The sequence below is a fragment of the Polypterus senegalus genome, chromosome 3 (genome assembly GCF_016835505.1).
Source record: "Polypterus senegalus isolate Bchr_013 chromosome 3, ASM1683550v1, whole genome shotgun sequence".
NCBI lineage: Eukaryota > Metazoa > Chordata > Cladistia > Polypteriformes > Polypteridae > Polypterus > Polypterus senegalus.
The window spans coordinates 49177216-49199801 of NC_053156.1; the positions used below are offsets into that span (position 1 = coordinate 49177216).

Sequence of the window (22586 nt, forward strand, 5' to 3'; positions counted from 1 at the left end):
CACACACCATTCTGTTTTGGAGCTGTTCCAGGTTTAATGAACATATTCATTTTACAATTCAACAAAAATATGAAAAGAAAATTACTCCGTGTCAGTCAAACCAATTTAAATTTATGTCTGTCTTTATGAAATCTCCATCCCTATTCATGTGTCTTTTTTGGCCATGTTTTAGAAATGTGAAGATTTTCTTGTGATAGAATTTTGTTCAATTCAGAATGAAGTGCTGCATCCTGGACCAGCTCGCTGGTGTGACAGTACTGGCCTGCGTTCTTGGTATATGTCTTGGTTGAGGCAGTTTGCCTGTGGCAACTACAAGACTGATGGTGATATTGGTTCAGACATCTTTAAAATACATTTACAAACAAGCAATAGTGCTGGCATGTATGCAGATGTCTCCATATCCATAGTTAAGTTATGGATGAATGCCAGCCATAGGAATTTCCTGCTTCACTAAAACTCCAGTCACTACATGTCATAGAAGTGGCATGTCCTATTCAGTCACTTTTTTATACTCATCTATGCATATATAACTGCATTCTTCAAAAAAATAGTTCCTTAACAGCCCTTTACTAAGTTGTGTGGTTGCTCATAAAACCATTGCTTGACAAAAATGGTTCCCCTATGATATAAGTCTAAAGATCCACTTTGGCAACTTATGAAATGTTTGTTATAAATCTATAATTTGGCTGACTCTTTTATTCAAGGTGACTTAAAATAATTTACCACAGTTCACAGGTATTTTTTTAAAGGCACGGTTGGTGACTTGGTTACACGGTGTAGGGGAATGTGATTTTATTTATTTGGCATAAATTTTATATTTCTTGTAAACAATGTTATTGTGGTAAAAAACGCATAATCTGTAGGTACACTATTTCTTTAGATAACACTAAATGCTGTTTTAAACACAGAGGATGTTTTGTTAGAGATGAAAGGCACTCTCACACAAGAGAAGATTTTTCTTTAGGGAGAAAAACAAAAACACACCTTTTGCAGATGAGCAAGAAATTTATATTATAATTAATGTCAAGTTCTAATGATCCTTTTCTGTACTTTCCAGTTGCATAAAAGTAACACTATCGAACCATTGATTATTGTTGTGCATGCAAACTTTGTGATCATGTGCTGATGTGGTCTGTCAAAATGACATTGGACAGAGATGGGGCTAGGGGTGTTTTAGGCTTTAATAAGCTGTAAAAAGTCAGCAGTTTAAAGTCAAAAAATAGACTGAAGAGAGAGAGAGAGGGATTCAGGAAGGAGCAGAAGGAGGAAGAACATATTCACCAAGAAGATAATGCAGCAATGTAACCTTTTTTTTGTTGTTCAATTTATTAAAAGCAAGTACTGTAACATTTCATACAAACAGGTCAAACTTTACAAAACTAAATTCAATTCAACTCCCTCCCAAGAAAAAGAGAGGAAGGCCAACAACCACAGTAAAACTTTAAAAGTAAAAAAAATGGAAGAGAATCCTTTTCCCCAATATAAAAAGCTTATTCTAAAATGTTATTGATTAGATCCTGCTAGGTTTTAAAAAGTTTTGGACAGATCTTCTAAGTGAGAATGTGATTTTTTCCAATTTCAAATAGTGTATAACATCAGTTATCCACTGACTTGAAAGAGGTGACTTAAGATTCTTCCATTTGAGCAAGATAAATCTACTTGACAATTTGTGAAGTAAAGGCAATTACAGTTTGTTTGTCCTTCTCCACTTTAAGCCCATCTGGGTGCCCACCAAACACAGCTGTTAGTGGATTAGGAGGTATTGTGACACCAAGGCTGTCTGAAAGGCATTTAAAGATTTTGGTCCAGAATGGTGTTAATTTGGTACATGCCAAAAACATGTGGCCCAGTGAAGCTGGTGCTCGATCGCAACATTCTTAGTTTGGATCTTGCTCTGGAAACATTTTGGACAATTGTAAACGAGACAGATGTGCTCGATAAAATATTTAAAGTTGATTAATTGTATGCTTTGCGCATATGGAGCTAGAGTAAATTCTGTGCATCGCTACCTTCTACTCCTTTTCTGGTATGTTGAGTAAGAGATCTTTTTCTCACTGTACTCTGGGATCCTTGAAAGGAAGGGACTATAAAATGTTTTTATATAATATAGAAATGCTGTCTATATCCTCAAGACTGATCAATATTTCTTCCGAAATAGAAATAGGTGGGAGATTGGGAAAATTGAGCAGATTTCATTCAGTAAAGTTTCTAAATTGGAAATAGTGGAAAATTTATGTTAATGGGAAGCTAAATTTGGAGTGTAATTGTTCATAAGATGCAAAGACAGATCTCTAAGTGATTTAGTCCCATACGTTGTCAAAACTTTAAAAGCTGTGTAAGTTTGAGATGGTGGGAAAAGGTGGCTATTGTGTAGAGGTGCCACAGATAAAAGTGTCTCTGTCTTGAAGTGCTTCCTACATTGGTTCCATATTCTGAGTGAATGAAGGACAATTGATTTATTAGTATATATAGACAATAACTTGTGATTACTCTGGCACAAAGAAAGGAATATAAAGAAGTACTGATGGATTTTATTTCTATTGCGGACCAAGATTGCAAGCTAGGTGTCTGCCTTTAATAAATCTGGTTTGGTCCTGTGATATTTCCAAAGGAATCACTTTCTCAATCCTCCTAGCTAGAACTTTGGAGAGGTGAGATTGGTCTATATGAAGCACATTGTAATAGGTCCTTATTTTTCTTAGAAAAGATGGTAATTAATGCTTAGTGATAAATTTGAAGTAGAATTTTATTGTCTGTTGCTTCTATCAATTTTGCTAATAAAAGGGGAGCTAACTTAATTGAAATTTGTATTATAAAATTTGCCTGGGTAGCCATCAGGACCTTCCTGCTCTGAAGTGAGTTTATAATGTCTTGTAATTCTGAGAATGTCAGAGGTTTATCCAATTCCTCTGCACTCAGAGTATCTAGCTGTGGTATCTGTAATGCATCAAAAAACTCATTAGATTGTGTCTTGTCTTCTTTAAATTGAGTCGAATATAAGGACTTATAATAGTCTCTAAATGTGTGCATTATTTTTTGGGTCAATAATTTTGTTTCCGTCTGTGTTGGTATTTACTGGTATTGAAATGTGAACTTCCTGGTTGTGGATTTCTTGAGTTACGATCTTATTAGCCTTCTTTCCATGTTCATATTGATGATGTCACAATTTAAAAATTAGTTGTTCCGTTTCTTTTGTTGCCAAGAGGTTGAGTTCTGATTGCAAAGCCTGTCTTTTCCTATTAATTGCCTCATTTGGGAACCTGGCTGTTCTTGGTCTATTCTGATGATTTCATTGATTAACTCTGATGCCTTTTTGGTTTCTGATTTATTTTTGTGGGAGAGATATGAAATAAACTGTCCCCTTAAAAAAGCCTTCAGTTTCCCAGAGGATTCCTGCAGAGACCTCTGAAGATGTATTTGTCTCTAAAAAAAATCAGTTTGCTTGGATATAAATTTTGTACAATTCATGTAAGCTAATAAGAGATGGTTAAGACACCAGATGTGAGATGAGCATTTGGGGCATAGTGATTTGAGCTCTATGATCAGAGGGCTGTGGTCAGAGATAACTATATTATCGTACTTGCAGGATTTGATTGTGCGCAAAAAATTGTTATCTATAAAGAAATAATCAATTCTTGAGTAACAATGATGTACTAGTGAGAAGCAGGAACATGCTCTTGAGTTTGGATTTAGAAGTCTCCAAGGGTCTGATGAGTTATGATCAATTACAAACGGTGTAATTGTTTTTGCAGTGTTAGATGTTATTGCCCCTGTGGCTGAAGACCTATCCAGGTCTGGATTTAAAGCACAGTTAAAGTGTCTGGTCATTATAATTTTATGAGTATTCACATTAGGAATGGATGCAAATATGTTTTGGATGAAGTCTCTATCATCCACATTGAATGTGTTGATATTTATCAAAATCACTTTACAATTAAATAAATTACCCACAACAATCACATATTGCCCTTCAGAATCAGATACTACATCATATACTACAAATGAAATTGTTCTATGTATTAAGATTCCCACACCTCTAGTTTTCTTTGTATAGCTGGAGTAGAATATTTGGCCAGTCCACTGTCTTTGCTACCAAAACTGATCCTTGCTTAATAAGCGAGTTTCCTATAAAAATACTGTCTTGGCGTTTAGACCTGTTAGGTGAGAGAATATTTTCTTTCTCTTTAATTCAGGATTAAGACATTTGGCATTCTAGCTCACAAAGTTCACTGTTTGCATCTGAACTTTTGTTGACATTTTGTAGTTTTAAATTAAGGTAGTACATTATTACTTAAGATAGCTTTAACCTTAATTTCCAATTTTGCCAGGAGTTATTTAAATGAAGCCTATTGCTGTGTTGGTACTTACAATTGTGGGGGTAAAAGGATAGATTGGAAATAGCTTGCTCTATTTCTCTCCCCCCTCAGCCCCCAACTCCCCCCATTTTGACTCCACATTCCCCTATTTTGCCTCCCCATGTAAGGCTAGACCACACTTCAGGAAGTCCCAGTCCTCTGACTTACCTAGAGACAGAGCACGTCCAAAACAGAACAAGCCTGCCACTATTGGCAAAACAGTCCAAATACTATAAACCTAGAATATAATTTTAAACAGAGGTGTCGCCCATTGCATGGCTGCACTCGGGTCCTAATCTTGGTCCTGAGTTGGTTTGTTGGTTCTCATAACCTAGCCTAAGTCCCAAAAGAATAAACTCAGGGAATGATGTTAAACAGTGCCCATGGAAAAACAAATAATGTACGATAGTACAATCCTAATACAATAAACCAAGGGTATGATGTTAAACTGTCCCCTTTGGGGAGACAAAAATTATTATAATAATTGTAATTAGAACTTAAAAATTGACAAGAAGGAAATAGAATTTATAATTATGGCAAAACTCTGATTGCGAGTTGACCAAGTTGCAGGTAAAATCGTCTTTGCTTTGCCAGGACATGATGTGACTCACCATCGTATTTCAAAAAGTGTTGGGATCCATTTTCTTAGCTTTTCTTCTCCTTCATCAGGAGAACTAAAATTGTAGAACTTGCCTTGAGTATCCACTCTCAGTTTAGCAGGATGCAAGAGGCTGTATCTGGTTTCAGCTTTCTGTAAGCACTGTTTAAAGCTGTAAAATGCGGCATGTTTAGCAGGTGTTCATGGTGAGAAATCAGGGAAAATGCGAATGTTGTTATTTTCAAATATAATCTCTTGTTTCAGTCTGAGAAGTGACATTAAAATTAATTTAGATTGTAATCTGTCAAAACGTACCATAAAGCCCCTAGGTTTTGAGGAGTTTGATCCACGTATGCAGTAGGCTGCTCATATCTTAGTGTCTGATTGGAAGTCCTCTCCAGTTATTTTAGAGAATAGTTCAGTTGTGAATTTTACTGGGTTTGGACTTTCATGGTTTCCAGGGAGACCTTCAATTGTAATATTATTTCTTCTGTCTCCATCTCCTAGTGCAGCTAGTCTGTCTGCAAGCACTTTGCATTCAGAATTTGCAGCCATTGCTTTTTCCTCTGTGGTAGATGCCAGTTGCTCAACTACTTCAGTACCAATTGTGAACGTTCTCTTAACGCCTTCAAGCTGAGCACCATTCTCAAACTTACTCACATTTTCCTGTCTTATTTCCTCAATGTTCTTCCCATTTTTTTCTAGCATACCTTTAAAGGTTGCCTCAAAGCAATTAGTTAAACATTTTTCCTGGGGCCCCATGCAAAACACAGTGCATAGAATTCACACTAAAACAGAGTACGGACAAAAGCAGAAATGTGCGTATGCACAAAAAAATGCAGATGCATAAATCTGTGTGTACACCAACTTCTACGTTCTTCCACTCCATAAATGCTGGTCAGCGTGAAAAGTAACACTTGCGCATGCGCCTGTGGTTTCCTCCCAGAATTACGCACAGGGAAAAAGAAGAATTTCAGTGAATACCAAGTAGAGGCAAGGAAAAACATACTATTTGTTGGTTTAAGCAGTGATATAAACAACCAAAGGAAGTTGATCGAGTGACAGAGTGGTGGAGAAACTTGAAAATTCAAGTTCAGAAAGTCACACAGTGCCTGAAATAAATAAGAAGTGGTCAGATATCAAAGTTGCTGTGAAAAGGCGAGTCATAGCCCACTGTCTGAGTGTCATACTATCTAATTACAATCTAATGGACTAAGCAGCTGTTTTAATTTTCATTTTGGGCAGATTTATTTGTTGAGTTTTATTTTTCAATCATTTAAAGCTAGATTGATTTCTAGCTTGACTGCTGATTTGGCTTTGTATGGACTATTCTTAGGCCTATCCCTGCTTTGAAACTTACCTGGCTTTGTTCTCTGGACATCTGAGTTGTCTGCGTCTGTGGGCCGGTAGGATATTTATTTGGTTCGTGTTTGTTTGGTCTCTCCTGTCGCTCGCTATCCTACCTGCGACAGGCCTGCTTCAGTACTCAGTTGCCGAGCTACTCAGACTCCGCTTTCACCTGTCCAAGCCTCTGCTGACTGGCCTGTATCTCCACCCAGACATCATATTTCTCCCCCGTTGGTAATACATCCACAGTGGGTCCCGTTGGAGTATCCAAGCTGACAGTTCAAAAATAATAAACTCCATCTGGTCCAGTTCTCGAAATCTTCCACGTAATTTAGGCAGAGTCGCTGACCACAGTGTGTTAGCCAGCCTAGCACGGTCGGTTAACACTGTTGCTAAATACGATAATGTTGTTGTCAACTTCAGTCTGCTGAACATTCACTCACTCACAAGCAGGGGGCCTCTTATCCACGATCTCCTCACTGATCATAAGTTTGACATTTTCTGTCTAACCGAGACATGGCAACCTCATGACTTTTTCCAACTTAATGAATCCACTCCCCCGGGGTTTGTTTACATCTCTCAATACCGTGGCTCTGGCCAGGGAAGAGATCTTGCAATAATGTATCGTGAGAAATAGAAAGTCCTGCCGTTGTCTGTTCCTGCCTTCAGTTCTTTTGAATCTCTTGTGTGTCAATTACATGGACCTATTCCTACTATTATTGGAACTGTTTACCGGCCCTCTAAACTAAATAGTGACTTTCTGAATGACTTTGCTGTTTTCCTTACACACTTATCTACTGTCTCATCAAACATAATACTTCTGGGGAATTTCAGTAAATACATGGATAATATCAATGTCCCTATTACTAGAGACTTTACATCCTTCCATGAGAGTTTTGCATTCCAGCAGCATACTGATGTTCCCACTCATTCTAAAGGACATATCTTTTACTTGATTTGCTGTTCTGGTGTTACCCCGCTTGATTGTACTGCAGATGAACTCCCCATAACTGACCATTTTTAAACTTGCACTTTCCAACACTAAGCTTTCCCGTCTGTTTTATCTTGGTAGAGTAATATATGTATTGCTCTACTTTCCCCTATTGTATTATTAATATGCAGCCTTAGAATACCTAATCTCACAGACTTACCACTGTTTATAAGATATTATTTTATATAACTTCTCCCCACCTTCCCCTCTATATCTATAACCTCAGGCAATTAGATGTAATAAAAAGACAAGCAGGAGTTAAGTTACACATAAAATAATGTATTACTGATAATATTCATAAATAATAACAAAATGTTAAGTACATTTGAATATTGGCAACCATACAACCTGATAAAATGGTGATGTGTAATTCAGGTGGCACACAGACTTGCAGTTACTTAAAATGTCTCTAGTTAAGGCATCGTTGGTGCTCAGCTTTCAGCCACATGTCTGTTCAATATGGCTGCTGAGCTGTGCTCTTCATTGTGTTGTCTTCATCATCACAGGTTAGCAAGAGAGATGCTTCTTCATCATATGTTGGTTAGAGAGAGAGAATGTGGTTGAGCAAGTACATTTATACATGTTCTCTCCAATTCCTAGAACCAATAGGACATCATGGTACTTAAAGGCCTCTGAGACAAGCCAATTCCAAACAGCCATATCTCAGACCAATGGGAGAAATAGTACATTTAACACCTGCAACCCCCCCAAGACCATATGTTAAGCTAACCTGGCTTTGTGTGGGGAAAACTGGTTTAAGACATCCCCCCAAATCCTGTCATAAAATTACAAAGAGACAGTTGTAAAAAGGGGGTGGGGGGAGGCAAACATGAATACCTCTAAATTACTTTGGTTTGCCTAAATTATAAATAAAGGCATACAAAACATTTATCAAGTTATATGCAAAATCCCACATCACAACACCGTCTTATATCTTTCTGTAATACAGTATTAAGAATACTGTATTAACTTAGACTCTCTTTCCTCTACTATTGATTTCCTTATGGACATTCATAATTTATCCACTCCTAAAGAACTGGTCTCACACTATAACACTGGACTCAATAGCATTCTTAACTCTCTTGTTTTGTTAAAAACTAGGTCTGTTTCTTTCTCCTTTTCTGCTCCCTGGTTCACGCCTGAACTTCGGCTTTTGAAAGCCAAAGACCACCAACTTGAACGGTTATATTAAAAAACTAGACTCTTTGTTCCAAAAGAGATGTACAAAAACCATATACTTTATTACAAGGGCTGTATTGCCCAAACTAAATCTAACTATTATACTCACATTATTTCTTTTAATGAAGGCAACACCAAGTCATTGTTTTCACTGCTTAATAATATCACACAACCCCCGGATTCTATACCTTTTTACTCAACTGAATTTTGCAATTCTCTTATGTCCTTTTTAAATGAAAAAATCCAAAAGATTCATTTGTCTGTCTGTATGGATTCCTTCATTACTTCATCTGAATTTCACCCACCAACTCACTTATTTTCCTCTTTTCAGCTTCCTGTGTTCTCAGAAATCTCAGCTCTTGTCTGTTAGTCTAAGCCATGCACCTGTCAACTGAACCCCCTTTTTTCACCATGACAGATCAATGCAGAGCCTGCATCACTGCATCACTGTGGATGCCGCACCGATCTGCCTGTTGATCTCACGCTCCATTCTTTCCTCACTCGTGAACAAGACCCCGAGATACTTGAAATCCTCCACTTGGGTCAGGATCTCTCCCCCAACCCTGAGAGGGCACTCCACCCTTTTCTGGCTAAGGACCATGGTCTCGGATTTGGAGGTGCTGATTCTCATCCCAGCCGCTTCACACTCAGCTGCGAACCGATCCAGATAGAGCTGAAGATCACGGCCTGATGAAGCAAACAGGACAACATCATCTGCAAAAAGCAGTGACCCAATCCTGAGTCCCCATGGGCTCACCACCTATGAGAGGGGTCAAGGAGGTTGGGTGCAGTGTGAATTGGGTGGTGGCCGAAGGCGGGGACCTTGGCGGTCTGATCCTCGGCTACAGTAATTTTCATCCTATTTCTAATCTACCTTTAATTTCCAAAATTCTTGACAAAATAGTGGCTATTCAACTTCATTCTCATTTATGTCAAAATAATCTGTATGAACAGTTGCAATCTGGTTTTCCTCTCCTCCACAGTACAGAAACGGCACTTATAAAAATTACTAATGACCTCCTTGTGACAACTGATTCTGGTTTAATTACTATTCTCATCCTCCTTGATCTGAGTGCAGCCTTTGACACTATTTCTCACACTACTCTTCTCAATAGATTATGTTCGATTGGAATTATCCACACTCCGCTAGATTGGTTCAGATCCTACCTCTCAGGCCACACTCAGTTTGTTCATCTTAAAACTTTCACATCCCAACCCATCACTGTTACTTCAGGTGTGCCCCCTCCTTTTCATTATTTACCTCCTTCCCCTTGGCAATATCTTTTGTAAATATAATATTAGCTTCCACTGTTAGGCTGATGACACCCAGCTCTATCTCACTAGCAAACGTACTTTCCACCCTCTTCACTTATTGATTGCATAGCAGAAATCAAATCCTGGTTTTCTTCAAATTTTCTTAAATTAAATAGTGACAAAACTGAGGTTCTCCTCATTGGTACAAAATCAACATTATCCAAAACTAAAAATTTTTCATTTGTTATTGATAATTCCTCTGTCTCCCATTCCCCACAGGTTAAGAGTCTGGGTGTCACCCTTGACAGTACTTTGTCCTTTCAGTCCCACATCAATAACATCTCCCGGTCTGCATATTTCCACTTGCATAACATTAATCGTATTCGCCCCTCCCTCACTCCCCATACCACTGCTATCCTTCTTCATAGTCTTGTCACTTCTTGTCTGGATTATTGCAATTCCCTTTTATTTGGTATTTCTCACAAATCTCTTTATAATAATTAAATTGGTCCAGAATTCAGCTGCCTGCATCATTACTAGAACCCCCTCTATTCACCATATCACTCCCGTTTTGCAGCAGCTTCACTGACTTCCCGTTCAGTTCTGAATTCAATTCAAAACTTTCCTACTAACTTTTAAGGCCATCCACAACCTTGCCCCTTCATATCTGTCTGACCTCCTCCATGTTGCCATTCCCTCCTGCACCCTCAGATCCTCTTCCTCCATCCACTTGACTGTCCCCTTCGTCCATCTTACCATTATGGGGAGCAGAGCATTCAATTGCTTTGCTCCCCAGCTTTTGAACTCACTACCATTTGAGCTTAGAAATATTGAATCATTTTCACTTTTCAAATCTAAACTTAAAACTCATTTGTTTAAGACTACTTTTTCTCTTTGATTAAAATTGCTCTGTCTGATTTAAATTTTTGTATTTTACTTTTGTTTATAATCTGTGTTTTGTCTATTGTTCGGGGTCCTTGAGTGTTTAGAAAGGCGGCTACAAATAAATAAAATGTATTATTATTATTACTAGCCAACCCGCAGCGTACCATACGCCGCATAATCAGACTGTTTTTTTAATGATTTTTAAGCACAGGGAGAAAATTAACATTTGAAAAATCGGTAATGTAATAAATCAGCAAGAAAAGCAACATTGTAACAATGCACGGAACGAACCAACACACAATCGTCCGTGACTGAAAACTGGCGGATCCCCAGGGATGCGAGTGCACTGGGCTCAGGCGCGGAGTGTGGAACGGCAGGAGAGGAGAAGGACGTCCACTCACCTCCCTCCGTCATGCTTGTCTGCTGATTTCTCATTCAGTATGCACTGCCCGCTCATGTGCCCACCTCCAACTCGTCACTGGAGTCGTTGTCATCTTAACACAGTCTAGATGCACCTGTTACTCACGTAGACGTTTCATTGCTCTGTGCGGTTTTGGCTGCTTTTCTATACAGTATACAGTATAATCCACCAAGACACCCGACCACGGTAGTAGCGAGGTGGGAGGGGGGTGTGCATAAAGGGTAGGGACGCAACCAGTGGGAGTGTATGAGTCGCACTTTGTGGGAATTCCACGGTTTGCAGCCTGAGCTGGTGCCCCTTCGAGAGGTTGTTCCTGCCTTCCGCAAGATGCTTGCTGCGCTGTATGCAATCCTCAGTAAAATAAGTTATTGCAGCAGTTCTGCCTCTTTCCAATGTACTAACCCCGATTCCTGTCCTTCCCTTTCTTTCTCCAAATAACCAATCGCCACACATTCAGCTATTTAATAAATGTCAAGGCATCTGTAAGCTTAGAATGCAGATTCTTCAAAACTTTTAAGGAACATTGAAATATCTTTGTAATACATGTTTAATTATTCTATCCATCTATCCATTCAGGGTTGCACCAGCCCCAGGAAGCATACAGGCAGGAACAATCCCTGAATGGGGCTGCCAGCTCCTTGCTACCGCTGCCCACTGAGTCCTTGCATATTTAATCATTAACAATATACATTATTTAAATGAAGTTAAAAATGTATCTGTATAATGTAATATATATACTTTACTGCATTTCATCTTAAAAATGATATCAAGAGTTCCAAGAAGATAGCGCCTGGAAATCTAAATCGACTTAGAAGCCAGTCGTCATCATCTGTAAATACATGCTCTCAATTGAATTGAATTCCTTTATTGTTATTGTATGATACAATAAGATTCAATATGCAAATCCTCCATAAACTTATTTTCCTATAAAATGGTAAAGTAACAACAACAACAATAATAATAATAATAATAATAGGATAAAAAACAGTGAAAAATATACAATATGAAAGCATAAGTGGCTCAGGTTGTGCCATATTACAACAAGTAATACAGTAGTACAAGTTTACAGTGAGGTAATTGTACTTATAAGTACCAACAGTTTTACCAGGAACACTTGCTTGACTGATTGAGTGCAATTAGAGCTCTTGGGATGAAGCTGGAAAGGTCCGTACAAGAAAAGCTCTGAAGCATTTGCCAAATTGGAGAAGTTCAAATAGACTGTGCACATTGCTGATGCAGCATGTGCTAGAAGCCGTACCCTGATATTTCTCCCAGCTCTTAAAACAATCTGCCTTACAGCTTTCCGATCAGCTGCTATAGAGCTGTGATTCCAAACTCAGTTACAGTGAGTTAAATACTGAGTGGTACACACTGTTTATACATGAGGCCCCTGGTCTTTAATATCATGAAGCAGCTTCTCGTTTGTCTTGTTTTATGATCTTTATATCTTTTCTTATATCCTTTATGTCCCATCCGAGAGCAATAGTTATTTCGGTAATCATTAAGGTAATCATTGCGGTGATCGTTACCTTCACCTCGGACTGTTCATTTCGGTCTTCTCCATGCTTTGCGTGCGGAGTAGCAACCCCAGCTGGAGTCGGTGCCACTGACTTGAGGGGGCTAGTTGACACAGAACCCATACTCGGTTCAATGAACCTTCTGGAATCGATGAGTTCCTCTGGCCTGACTCACTTGCAGTTTCGTTCCCATTTTCGCTCTTGGCTGGAGGCGATGCTGCAGCGTCAAGTCCCCTATCTGTTCCAGGTCCATCTCTGTCAGGCCGTACTTTGAACTTGAACTTGAGGACTGATTAGACTTGGATGAAGCTTTACCTGTCTTTTCCTCTTCTTTCAGTGCCCCTTTTCAGGTACTCATGCTAATTGTACTTGCATTGACTTTAATTAAAGTCCCTCGGGTTCAGTAAATACAGGTTACCTTGGGTTGGTGGTAAAGAAAATAAGGTAAAATTACACTGAGTTCTGTCTCAGACGTCCATCTCTCAAAACTGATTAGACCAAATGTAGCAATGTAACCTTAAGAGATTGAATGCCACATACGTTGGTTGTTATCTACAGTGTGACAGCTCCGGAAATAACCAGGTGATATTATGGATGGATTTGCCATCGCCCATTTTGCTTTTTCTTCTGCTTTTGGTACATTAAGAATATTTAGGAATGTTAAAGACTGTAGTGACAGAATAAAAGCATATCACCTGCTCCCCTTGTTTGCATGTAATATTTTCACTCTCTTGCCACCTGAGATATAAATTAATACAGAGGAGGTGTCCTCTAATAGGAAAAGTGAAGCATAGTAGCAGGGAGCAGAGGGTTTAGCTTGGGTCCGTAGTCCCAGTGGCCAAGTGCATTGCAGCTGCCGGACTGTCTCTCCTTCCAGGTTATTTTTGTTTAAGGATAAGAAAACAAGACTTGGGGTGGAGGGCATGTATGTTTGTCTTTTGGCATGGGAATAAAAGTATCTGTGTTTTTAGGATACGGTCACCCGAAAAACTCTTTCATAACAAAACACCCAGTGACACAGAGGCAAGAACTGAGCTAGCAGCTGCTGTGGTCAAGCCAGAGATTCTTTCTCCATTGGCTTTATGTTTGAATTGAATGGGTTTTTTTTTTTTCACTTTTCATTATTGTTCTTTTTTCCCATTATTTTTTATAATTTTGTTGTATTCAATTACTGTTAATTATGCATGATCTATTCATTTTATGCAATTTTGCTATTAAGTAACTATTGACAAGGTAGCTTTAATATGCAAGAGAGGGCAGACTTGCAGTTTATCTGTAGTCGCTGTGGTGTGTCGGTTAGGACACAGGAACTAATCCAACCATTGCTGTAGAACAACTGTACAGATAGGTTTATGAAGGTATGGTTCTAACAAGGCAATCAACAAGAATTGAACATGTAATATATATAAATGCAATACTAATTGTAAAGTTGTTTCATTATGCAATACAAAAAATGTCCGATAGATGGCACTGTAGCTATACATTAATGCAACTGCAAATTCAGTGCTAGATACAGTAGATCTAAGATCCAAGATGACTTATAAAGTCAGTGTTTTCTAACAGTTGGACAATAGACACGGCAATTTACTCACTCAGAATCAGTAATTAATATGGAAATGTGGATGGACTCCTATAACCTTGTGGTTTCAATCTAACAGCCTCTATAATAGTGATGATCTCTCCACACTGTTAGACTGTTTTTATTCCATTAAGTGCCATTTATTTATTTTTTATTTCAGAAAAGCAACATGGTCAAAAAACTCGCATCATTCAAGCAGACTTCACTGGAGGTTACTCCATTTATGAAGGCATTGAAGAAAAGCTGAAAGGCCTAGAAATTGGAATTCTAGGTATACCATAAAAAATAAAATCCTTTTTATAAAGTGATTGTGACAGAGAGGTGCAGTGCTTAGTACTGCTGGTGAATTATATAACTCCATGGTTGTAAGTTCAGTTATTGGCCCTACAGTCAATGTGCAGTTGACACATTTTCTTGCTTGGGGTTTTCTTTAGGAACACTACTTTCCACTTTTAGTAAAATGATATGCATATTAGGTTACCTAGTGACATTCAGTTGGCTTGGTGTTAATGAGTAAGTGAGTGTGTGTGCATGAGAGAACCTTCTAATAAACTTGCACAAAGTCCACAATTAGTTTCTGGTTTGCTCTTCATACTGACTGGTACTGGCAAATCTGCAATGGAAAGAGCAAGGTTCAAACATTAAAGTATGAATGTACTGAATAATGTCAGGTTAGTCTACACACCTGCAGACAAGTGTGACTGAATAGAAGAAACACCCTTTTTTAAAAGTTCATCACATCAATAACTGCTTCCTGCTTTGTTTAGTATGAGCCAGGATAGAGTTCAGTCATCCTGAAATGGAAAGAAATGAGTTTAGAAAATGGAAAGATGGACGTACAACTTGAAATTACTGTACACACATCCCCATCCTAAATCATCAATCATCATCTCTTCTGAAGCATCTTGTACTTTGTAACTGAGGTTGGACTAGGGAAAGTGAGGACACAATAAGATTGATGTGCAAATCAAGTGCAAAAAGAGTTCAAGTGCAGCCATTTAAAAAGGTCTTCAATAAGTACATTAAAACACAAAATAAAAAAATCCACTAGTGGACCTTCCATCTCTATTGCTCTCTCTCTCTCTCGTCAGTCAACAGACATGAGACCCTTCTAAACTCAGTCTTCCTCTCAACCACCTGAGTCACCACTGACAATCAAAATGACCCCCAGCTCACATTCCATCTCTCCAAATGCCACCTCTTTTGGTCACTGCAGTAAGTCACCTGGAGCCATTGATCTACTCTGCCCCAATCTATCGCTCAATGGGTTCAACCAGTCCTTCTGGTAATGGCATCTTGTGCTCCACTTTCATCACTTTTTTCTCTAGTCTTTGGTTCATTCTCTTCCTAATTCTTCTTTGAGTGCAGGGCCACTCAATTATGACCATGTGAAATAAAAGTCATAAAAGAAAAGTGCTTTAAAGTTTAAGTTTTTTGAGACTTAACACTTTAGCAATATACGTTAAGGGAAACAGTCACCTCTTTATGTGTTTACTTACCACGGATAGTAATGTTTTTGGCCATGAAACGGATTCAAAATGAAATGTTATCACCTCATTAGAATTTAAAAAAAAATCAACCTATGTTATGCAAAATATAAGGTTTATTCATATGAATAACAGCGGGTTATTTTGAGAATTTATTTATCTGACTTTCACTTCAGTGAAATCTATTAAATCCTCATAATCTAAACTTTTTTTTGAGTATTTTCAATAGAGAATATAGCTATTCCATTCAATATCTCTTCAGACATAGTTACTTTTTAAAAAATAAATCATTTAAACACGTCTGTTTTTTCCAAAGACTTTTGACCATAAATGTGTCCCAAAAGCAATGTAACTTTTTAGAATGCCCATTAAACATTACAGCTCATCTCCTCCAGTTCAAAAGATGTGAGAGCACCAGTAAATTTGACAAGTTTCCCTGCAATAGGCAAGACAAAGTCAAATGAAGCTATCAAGTGGAATTTTATCTTTGAAGCTATTGATCAGGTTTAATGACACACCTTTTATGATACCACAGACCTGTACAAATAAGCAGCTGAAAACAATCAGCTATCTTCTGCATCATTAGAAATCAGGCTAACAAAACGTACAGATGGTTAACAGTGAATAACACAACAGTGAATTGCCAGTCAGTGGCGTCCATCCTAAGAATTTTATTTGGCTTTCTAACAAACTATGCTCACTCTATCAATGTTTTTATTGATCGCACAGTGCTTGACCCAGCAGACATGAGACATGAGACACAAAGCATTCATCTCGTGGCCATGGACTTGAGCAGTACTCTCACTTTGCAAATACAGAGATGGGGGTTGTAGGCTTTGATGGCACTGCCGACAAGCAAACCTACCTATTGAAGTGTTGGTGATGAGCACTTTGAAATTTTCTCTTACATGGGGTTGTGGAAAGAAAACCTCATGTGTTACATGTACAAATTGGGAAATCATTAAAGAAAGACATTTCAGAATTGAATTTTAATGATGTCTACCAATAAAGAAGTAAGGTACAGAACCCCAGGGGACAGGCCTGGGTGTAAATATCACAACTCCAAGGCCCTGTGCTTCAGTACGTGCCTTGGCACTGCCGCTGTGGAATTTATACATTCCGCCATACTTGCATGCGTTTTCCTCTGGTTATTCCAATTTTTCTCACACATCCCTAAGAAATGCCTGATAGGTTAATTTCCAAATATAATTTGGCTTGGTATAAGTGTCAATGCTGTTGTGTGCACGAGTCTACCTCCCCTATTAAGTGTGATTTCCCTCCTTGAAAGCAGTTCTGCCAGTATAGTACACTGGCTTCCATTGACCCTGAACTGTTTAAGTGGGTTAGAAAATGGATGGATTGATGGAATGATGGATGCAGTTGTTCAGAGTGTCTCTTTGAAGTATAACTAGCCAACTAATACTTTAATTTGTTTTAACCTCTAGAAGTGTATGATTATTTAAAATCGCATATTGATGACAAAGTATCAAGATAGTGCAGTATAGAGGGTTTTGCACAAAGCATAAGTTTTTGTTCTTAATTAAAGAGGTAATAGTGAACATGTTAAATTGTAATTATTTAATCTATCTCCCTGTACGGGCCAATTATTTGAAAGCAGGTAAAAACTGTATGTATGCTTGTTCTTGTGGACCTCCTAGTGGTTGGAGATCCCCATAAAACATATATTCTGCATACACCTTATTTATGCTCCCTGTCCCTAATGTACTTTTTTTTGTGTTCATATAGTCAACAATGTTGGAATGATATATGCAGGTTATTTTTGCCGGCTACTTGATATTATAAACCCAGCAGAGGTAAGTACCAATCTTTGGTGTTGAGCGGTTTCAGAAATACTTTCTTGAGTTCTGTATTGTTCTTTATTTTTTAGAGTCTAGCACATAAACTATTGAATGTGTGTAGTATTGGTTGGTTATTATTAAAATTCAATTGGGCAGTTTTTAGCATTGCTGTAACATACCTCTAGGGTCATTGATTGCTTTCCTTCTGGAAGTTTGAATGTTCTCTCCTGTCTGCATTGTTTTTTAGGTTAGAAATGGTTAGATTGATTTTGGACTATAAATGAACCTGGTGTGATGGGCTAGATTCCTGTCTAGTGTTGGTTCCAATCGGGTGTTCCATTGTAAGGGTATGAAGGATGAAGGAACACTATCTCCAGCTCAAACTGACAAAGATGGATCTCGTTGTTATCTTAGCCGGTCCGACTATTCATCACCCCATCTCTCTTCAGCTTGGCTCATTATGCTCAGTATGCAATCTTCAGTACTGATCGATGCCCAACTATCTTTCACTGATCACATGGCAATTGTCATTCTTACATGCAGATTCACTCCATATAACATTTGCAAGATTAGACCATGTCTAATGGTGTATGCAACACCACTCCTGGTTTAGGCTTTGGTGTGTTACGTCTGGACTACTGTAGCTCTTTACAGGCAGGGGTACCTGCACGTAATACCAAGCCATTGGAGACGATTCAAAATACAGTGCCATATCTTATATTCAGCCTGCCAAGACAGACATGTCACCCCTCTTTTCAGGTTGCTACAATGGATCCCTTTGGTGGCGTGCATTAAGTTCAAATCCTTAATGCTTGCCTACTAAGTAATCAATGCGTCAACACCTATGTGTTTAAAAGCACTCATGAAATCATTTGCCCAGTCAGGTCTGCTACTGAATAGAGTCTGGTAATATCACCTCTATGTAGCATCAAATCTCAATCCAGATGGTTTTCGTGTGCAGCTTCTAGCTTGTGGAATGAGCTGCCCACCTCCATTCAACGTTCTAACTCCCAAACTGTGTTTAAGAAGCATTTGACAAGTTCCTTGTTCAGCAAACTTTTGTCTAACTAATAATGGCTTTAATAGGTTAATTTAAGTAGAATGACAGTAATTAGTCCTTTGTTGCTTTTCACTTCTGATTATCAGTTTTATAACCTTGTCCCATAGTACTTCTTCCAAAACTGTCCCAGGACTGTTGTTTACTTGATTATGTTGACCTCTTTTGTAAGTTGGTTTGGATAAAAATGTCTGCTAAGTGAATAAATGCAAATGTAACCTATGGCCCAGAATTTAAATAAAGACATGGCTAAAATGTATTAATGCATTATCCTGTAATAAGCCAGATATGTTTAGAAAATGAAAGAATTATATAAACAATAAAATAAACAAGAATGTTGTCTGCAACTTTGACTAAAACCATGCAGTTTGGTAAAATATGAAGAGGATGAAGCCTCATCTTCTCAGGTTACAGCCAACAGAATGTTGCCATGCCTCACCCTCTTCACTCTTTCTAGGCTATCTAGTTATCCTGCCTTCTTGGATATAACAAACAAATATACAGCAAATACTAAACTTAATGACAAACTTTTTTTTTCTTTTACTGCAATTTTCTTCATTATCATTCATACCATGATTTGACATGTTCTGTTTTTCCATTGAAAGAAATTGATTCAAGTGATCAATTGCAACATCCTCTCCGTGACACAGGTGAGCCTTGCATCCCATTGCTCCATTTCTTTAGTACTAGGTTGACTTGTAAAGCAGCATTTTCATTAACAGGCATGTGTTTGTTTGTAGATGAGCATAATGCTTCTGCCAGAGATGATCAAAAGGTACTTTTGAAAACTTTAATTTAGAATTCTCCAGTTCTTGTCACCTTAGCCTCCTGATGCTTTTCAAGCCTCCTTATAATCTCTTTATTGATCTTAATTCATGACTTGGCTTTTTGTTATGAGAGATTATAACAGTTTAGACTTTTATTGTTCTTCTCACAGAAAAAAAGGGCTGATCATCAATATATCCTCAGAAATGGCATCCCATCCTCATGCAATGTCGAACATCTACTCCTCAACAAAGGTGATGCAACTGCCTTTCCACCAGTCCAATGACAGCGGAACTGTAATATAACCTTGGTGGATGTTTTTTTGTTTTCAGGGTTTTATTAACTATTTTTCCAGAAGTCTACATGCAGAATACAAAGACAAAGGCATCATTGTTCAGGTAAAATTATTGATACAAGCAAAGTTTATGGTCTTTATGTATAAAAAATGCAAAATTAATTATGTTAAAAACCAAAATCAATAGTTGTTTAAACCAGGATTATATTTATGTCTTATCATTTGAGGATCATACCTTCTGACCATTAGGTTAAGTACAAGGAGGGACAGAAAAATTCCTGTAGATGTCAAGTAGCATGAGTGTAGGTTATCATATCATATGCCTACAGTCTGGTTAATTAGTCTGCCGAGTGGCATTGTGCAAAGTTGATTAAGTGCATATCCTGCAATTGTGCAGGTAACTTGGCCGGTTCTGTTTCTCTAAGCCTCAATGGCAGAATTTCAAGAGACAATGATGATTGCATTTTGCAAGCATATTGATGAACTTGATCATAAAGACAGACTTATCATCAACATTACATAGAACATCAGAGGCATTTACAAGTAAGTATCAGGACAATAACACACCTGATACTGAATTGTGGTAGACAGTAGGACTTTAAGGAGCTTCAGAACTAAACTTGATATTATTTTGAAACAATTAGGTGGGTAGGACTTTTTTGTTGGGCATTTAGCTTGTTCTTGTCTAGATTGTTTGAATATTCTATGCAATAGATTGAAATAAAAATTCAGAGATACCAAACACTCAAAAACACACACATTCTTAAATATACTGGCAAATAAGTGCCCAGTGTGACAGATAGGGGGCGCTATCGCCCCCTTGAACCCTCAGCGGTATGCCAGACACCAGATAAAAGTCCAAATATTGACTTTATTCTTACTGCACAGTGCACAAAGCACCCTCCTCTCCATAATACTCATAAATTAAACAATACACTAATCAATAAACCAATCCTCCACTCCCAGACGCGTTGCCACCCTTCCACCCAGCTCAGCTTGACGCTCTGGTGTCTTTCTCAGTCTTTTATATTCCTTGACCCGGAAGTGTTCCCACAGTCCTTCAGTCCATGGTTCCTTATTACTTCTGGGTCAGGTAAAAAGTCCTTTTCTTCACCCCGGAAGTACGTTGTTCTCTCTGTTGCCTTGACTAAGACGTACTTCCGGGTTATAGGTGAAACCAAAGTCTCTGTATCTTCCTGTAGCATCCCCTGGAGGTCCCCATGGTATCCAGCAGGGCTGTGATGTAAAACTACATTGTCCATGATGCCCTGATGGAACTCGGGGCACCTCTATGTTGCTTGCAGGGCTCCCTCCACCTGGCGGCCTGGGGGTATTGGCCGAGATGAAAGGCAGGCCATATCCCACACCAGTTAATAGGAGACTGCAGCTGTCAAAGGAATCATTAACATGACATAGAACATGAAGAAGAAGACATTGCATATATAGCGCTTTTCAAGATGCTCAATGTAGTTTACTTTTGGGGGCCGCCCTTCAACCAACACCAATGTGTATCATCCACCTGGATGATGTGACGGCAGCCATTTTTTGTCAGTACATTCACCATACATTTGACATTAGCTGGTGAAGGAGTGAGAGATGCAGTTAGCCAGTTAGAGATGTTGGATGATTAGGGGGGCAGAATGACTAGGCCACATTGAGCAAATTAGCCAGGACATCAGGAAACACCCTACTTTCATTAAATATGTCCAGGAAGTTTTTTGACCACAAAGAGTCAGGACCTCAGTTGTGTGTCTTCTATGAAGGAAGGCGTCATTTTTGCAGCACAGTTTCCCTGTCACTGCACTGTGGCATTGGGATTCACATACAGACCACAGGGTAAGCACTCCCTGTTGGTTCACCAACAACTATTACTATTCCAGCATCAGCCCAAGTTTTTTCCTAAATAGTCTCTCATCCAAGTACTGGCCAGGACCAACCATGCTTAGCTCAGGTAGATTACTTGTTCTGAAGTGAAGGTGGTATGGCTGCTGGCAACTTTAAATAGCTAAAATTTTCCCAGATCTCTTCACATAGTATCGAGAGCCACAGTGGCAACATACGCAGGCCGTGTTCACCCATGACACTAGAGGTCAGTGAAAGCAGGCAATAGGTTAAAGGACCTCCTATGTGACAAGTTGCAGGACAAGGCCAACCCAAACTATTTTGGGCAGCACACAGTCTCTGATGTAAAAGAGAGCAGCCATGTTGCTTCTTGTAGGAAACTGGTAATGGAAAGACTATCTTAACGCAAATGTGCTGTCTGAATTTGGATTGTGCAGTGTCGTGATTCACAGTAGTGTTCAATTGCAAAGGGTTGGGTACGGTTTCCAAAGTGTCTTGCAATTTGTCACCATGGGCAGTTTAAGCAAATGCTATTGTTCCACTATGGCCTGGGCTGACAGTTCTCCAAGAGAGACCCTCCGGGATGACAGTTAGCTGCGATTCTGGTTTTCAAAGACAGAAAAAATACAAAATTGGGTCATGAGAAAAAAAATTTTGAAAGCCACCGTCTTAAAGACTTGACCCTTTAAAGATCAATGAGGGGAGGATCGGCAATATTATTGAAGGTAGAGCTGCAAATTATGTTCTCACCAACAATTAATTTTTAAATTTCCTTCTAATTTTCTGAAAACAGAAGGTCTTTGGAAGTGGGAAGCAGCAACATAAAATATCAAAGCATTGACCCAATATGCCATCCTAGGTGCTTCAATGCATTTGTGTAAAGGGTTTGCTGCCTTTTGCCACGACAGGTCCAGAATCAGTATTAACAAGTAACTGGAGCAGAAAAAGTTGTTTGGCTTGGCTCTTGTTACACAACATGTGAACACTATTACCATCAATTTCTTCTTTTCTATGTCTCCGCAGTGTGTGATGCCTTTGGTAGTTTCTACCAACATGGCATACAACCTGAACCCCAATTTGTTGGTGAAGGATCCAGATAGCTATGCTAAGGAGGCCCTCGGCACAGTGGGCTACAGCACCTTTACCAGCGGCTGCCTGTCCCATGCTTTGCAGGTTAGAGAAATGTAATTTTTTTAATAGATGGCATAGTGGTTT

General features: G+C 38.7%; 1 protein-coding gene across 1 annotated transcript in view; it reads left to right on the forward strand.

The window, feature by feature from the left end:
- The window catches only part of LOC120525124 (very-long-chain 3-oxoacyl-CoA reductase-like), a 61039-nt gene that overhangs the window by 34838 nt on the left and 3615 nt on the right, over positions 1–22586 (forward strand). Inside the window, exons 4-10 of the mRNA XM_039747164.1 lie at positions 14287–14397; positions 17360–17427; positions 19075–19119; positions 19210–19244; positions 19407–19488; positions 19567–19632; positions 22395–22544. Of these exons, the coding sequence (XP_039603098.1) occupies positions 14287–14397; positions 17360–17427; positions 19075–19119; positions 19210–19244; positions 19407–19488; positions 19567–19632; positions 22395–22544 (557 nt within the window). The remainder of the gene's footprint in view (positions 1–14286; positions 14398–17359; positions 17428–19074; positions 19120–19209; positions 19245–19406; positions 19489–19566; positions 19633–22394; positions 22545–22586) is intronic.